The sequence below is a fragment of the Humulus lupulus genome, chromosome 2 (genome assembly GCF_963169125.1).
Source record: "Humulus lupulus chromosome 2, drHumLupu1.1, whole genome shotgun sequence".
Classification (NCBI taxonomy): domain Eukaryota; kingdom Viridiplantae; phylum Streptophyta; class Magnoliopsida; order Rosales; family Cannabaceae; genus Humulus; species Humulus lupulus.
Genome location: NC_084794.1, coordinates 62047944 through 62051884, shown reverse-complemented (window position 1 = coordinate 62051884; position 3941 = coordinate 62047944). Strand labels below are relative to the sequence as shown.

The 3941-nt window shown below is 34.8% G+C and overlaps 2 protein-coding genes across 3 annotated transcripts; one reads left to right on the top strand and one right to left on the bottom strand.

Annotated features, from left to right (window-relative positions):
- Positions 1-592: 592 nt before the first annotated feature.
- On the top strand, positions 593-1585 carry LOC133817905 (expansin-A23-like). The gene is made up of 2 exons (XM_062250543.1): positions 593-743; positions 854-1585. Exons 1-2 carry the CDS (start codon positions 611-613, stop codon positions 1471-1473), a joined length of 753 nt encoding a protein of 250 aa, XP_062106527.1. The 5' UTR covers positions 593-610; the 3' UTR covers positions 1474-1585.
- Positions 1586-1696: 111 nt separating this feature from the next.
- Positions 1697-3534, bottom strand: LOC133817904 (F-box protein At5g39250). 2 transcript variants are annotated; one of them, XM_062250541.1, is made up of 2 exons: positions 3380-3534; positions 1697-2766 (listed from the first exon to the last, which is right to left on the bottom strand). In XM_062250541.1, the coding sequence occupies exon 2, from the start codon at positions 2698-2700 to the stop codon at positions 1942-1944; it is 759 nt and encodes a 252-aa protein (XP_062106525.1). In that variant the 5' UTR covers positions 2701-2766; positions 3380-3534; the 3' UTR covers positions 1697-1941. The 2 variants fall into 2 exon arrangements, with proteins under 2 accessions (XP_062106525.1, XP_062106526.1); XM_062250542.1 differs by having other exon boundaries at positions 1697-2747; positions 3380-3531.
- Between the last annotated feature and the right edge of the window lie 407 nt (positions 3535-3941).

Sequence of the window (3941 nt, the reverse complement as noted above, 5' to 3'; positions counted from 1 at the left end):
TCTCATTAATTAAAATCTTATCTTATCATTTTTTCTTAAATTTTCAGTTTCGTAAAGGGCTTACTAATTGAAAATAAAATGGCAAAATTCCCATGCAACACGTATCCATAATGATTTATGACCATTTTAGTTTAGTGCTGTAATAAAATAATAATTTAAGGAAATTAATACCACAATTTTGGGATGTATTAAGAGTTAATTTCTAAGGTCAAAATAAATCAGTAGAGCAAATTTGTCTTAAAAATGCAGTATTTATAGTGACCTCAGTGATTTTTTTTAATTAATATTTTTTTTCAAATCCACTTGTTGCATACGCATTTAGCTACTTACTGAATTGACTGCTACTGATTTCACTACATCAGTGCTAATTTGTCTGTACTAGCTAAACATATATATACTGATACAATAAGAACTTTCCATACTTAGCATATTACTTCATATAGCAGATTTAATGTTATCCGAAATTAATGAAAAAAAAAAGAGAAGAAAGAAAGAAATCAAGGTGATAATAATGTATTACCTTATTCATTCATGTAATTCCTTTGATCTTCTGCCTATAAATTAAACATTTCACAATGACACATTCACTAGACCATTTCACTCGACAGTCATGGCTAAGTTTCACATTCTGATTGCCTTAGTAGCACTCACTACAACCCTAGTCACCATTAATGGACAGAGCAGTGGTTGGCAAGATGCACATGCAACATTCTATGGTGACATGACTGGTGGAGAAACCATGCGTAAGTGAACAAAATCCATATAATTTCATTACAACATTTGAATATATTTTGGCACATTCATTTATTGTTTAATGACTAAATAACAACTTGAATTGTGTTACATTTTACAGAAGGAGCTTGTGGCTATGGTGACCTTTTCAAACAAGGTTATGGCCTTGAGACAGCAGCACTAAGCACGGCACTATTCAATAATGGGCAAACTTGTGGTGCTTGCTATATGATAACGTGCGTTGACGATCCAGAGTGGTGCATACCTAATGCTGGTCCAATTACAATTACGGCAACCAATTTTTGCCCTCCAAATTACTCCAAACCTGATGGAAACTGGTGCAATCCGCCGCTAAAACATTTCGATCTGTCCTTGCCTATGTTCTTGAAGATTGCAAAGTACAGAGCGGGAATCGTCCCTGTTCGCTTTCGCAGAGTTCCTTGTGTCAAAAGTGGAGGAGTGAAGTTTGAGGTGAAGGGAAATCCCAACTGGATTCTTGTGTTGTTGTACAATGTTGGAGGAGCAGGTGATGTTATTAATGTCAAGATCAAGGGCTCAAGCACTGGCTGGCTGCAGATGTCTCGCAACTGGGGCCAAAATTGGCAGACCGGAACCAACTTAGTAGGCCAAGCTTTGTCATTCCAAGTGACCACAAGTGATAACAAAGTGCTGCAATTTGATAATGTTGCCCCAGGAAATTGGCAGTTCGGACAAAATTTTGAGGGGAGGCAAAATTTTTGAATGTATTAATTCAAGTGCCTATAGATGCATTTGTCTGAAGTTATTGCTTGCATATAGCATGTTTACCAATTGTTAAAAACTAAATAATGATATACACTTTTCTGTGGCTACTTAATACAAAGTACATGAGTGTTAAATACTCTAATTTTTTACTTTTACATTAAACATATTCTGCAGTCCTGTAGTGTTAGCATAAACAAAATTTACTGGAAAAAGTAGATGCTGTAGGCAAATTATTCCAACATAGAATATAGCTTGGTACAATACAAATTCATAGACTCTATTTCAGACAGATGACTCCCTATTAGGGAGGCTACAATGATATGCAGCATACTTTAGATACAAACAACAATTTTCATATTCTGTAAGTAAAATAGAATGTACAAACACAAACACAGGAGAGTTTACAATTGTTCTCTAAGCAGCATTTTATGACATTTTAGAACGCATTCTATACAGTTGAACACTTCACCTCCAATCTAGCATGTCTAATAGCCACAAAACCTCCTCCTTGGAATTTGCAGCATCACAAAAATCCATTTGAATCCCGAAAACATCGAGGGCACCGTCATCACCTTCGCTGCTTCCATCTTCCATGAAAAGCAAAGAGACCCATGCCCGGATGCTCGAAGAAAAGGGGTACACAGGAGCGAAGTCAAGGTAGTCAAATGCCATGGCCCTAAATGCTGTCCGATCAATATAATCAAACATAGAGTTATTGATTATACAGGCAACTTTATGAGAATCTTTGCGTCCAACAAGCACAGAAACACTAACAGTCTGGCACATAGGAACTGTAAATCTTGGTTCAACAGGAAGAGTCATCTTGTAGTCAGAGCCATCTAGGTAAGTTCTAAGCTTGTCACAGATCCCTGATGGCGGGATCTTGAAACCCAACTGCAGGGCAGGACCTGGAACTGCTTCTGAGAAGATTAATCGACCCTCAATCCATATGTCAATGTAAAATTCCAGGTTATCAAAGGAAATCCTTGGAGGGGGAAGAATTCGATTCTGCCGCTTATGAAAAGATTTATATAACTTATAGTATGTTAAAGTGGGAGGTTTGGGTTTCTTGCAGATTGAAGGCCACTTCTTGGCACACAAGCATTTCCAAAAGTAATCTTCTAAGGCAATATCCTTCCATTGCCCACATACTCTCATACAAGAAGCAAGGTCCACAGCCTCCAATAAAGGGAAAACAGCCTTTAAGACTTCTTCGTTAATCATTTTGAGCTCATAAACTCCAACTCAAAAACAGAAGATGCATAAGGTGCCTTCACTCACAGAAAAATCCTGTTAGATAATTAACAGAGATGAAGTAAAAAGTCAAATAATTTAATATGACAAAGTTAATAGAGAATTATATATAGATCAGCTCCTAAAAATTACTCCAATAAGAAAATTGAAAGGACGAACATACAATCCATTGCAAGAAATTTACAAACAATACATATTTATTTCACTAAACAAAAGAGCAATTATCAAAAACTCAACTTTTGTTAACAACATAACCCAACTGCACCCTCCAATTTTCTTTATCCGCTAGAGAAAGACCAGCTTAAAATAAAATATAAGAAACTCGTGAGGCTGAATTTCACTGATCAGATTCTACTGACTAAATGTCCCTTAAACCATGATCAACCTACCAACCCCAAATCTCTTAGATAGAATACATTTTTAGATGATAAATAATAATAATTACAACAATAAAATCAAATCCAGATTCTAACCACAGAAAATTATTTGTAAAAGCATGCACTATCGACCATCGAGAGAGCATTGAAACCCTAGAGTTTGGTGAAGAAAACCACCCAGCTATTTTACTAGCCACTGATCACCACAAATGGAGGGAAAAAAAACCAGAAATAAAAAAAAAGTACAAATGGTAAGCTTCAATTTCGAATACCTTAAATCTCGGCAGGAATTAGTAAAACCCTAGACTTGATTATACAAACTGGAACCGGATTAGTAGAGGGAAAAATAGAGATTTTCGGGTACACCGTAGACAGAGAGAGAGCAAAGGAGAAAGGTTTATCTTTAGAAATATAATACCAAATAAGCCCCTCCGCCGTAATCATTCTAATTTTGTCGCTTCTGAAAATATATTTATTTTATATATTAATTAAAAAATAATAAATCTCATTCCTAAATGGGCTTGTGAGATCACCGAAGTATGGCCATTCTTAAGTAAAGTTGGGCTTAGTTCTGTAGGCCTTATAATAAGGCCCCAAGTAGTACAGGCTCTGGTGTAGGAAGCTTTTAAAAGTGGAAATTACATGTTTTATGAGTTTTTTATTTTTAACAAGTTTACAAAAAATATTGTTTTTTTTAAAACAATATTATTTTATGGCTTTTTTTTTTTAAGAATTTTTAATTTTATAGATTTATTTTCTTATATTTTTATATAAAAATTAGTTTATCTCATAATTTTACTCGGAATTAAGTTTATTTAAATTAGAAGATTATTT

Coding starts and splice junctions, on each gene's coding strand:
- LOC133817905 (XM_062250543.1), top strand. CDS start 611: ATGGCTAAGTTTCACATTCTGATTGCCTTAGTAGCACTCACTACAACC. Junction 744..853: donor GACTGGTGGAGAAACCATGC/GTAAGTGAACAA, acceptor TACATTTTACAG/AAGGAGCTTGTGGCTATGGT.
- LOC133817904 (XM_062250541.1), bottom strand. CDS start 2,700: ATGATTAACGAAGAAGTCTTAAAGGCTGTTTTCCCTTTATTGGAGGCT.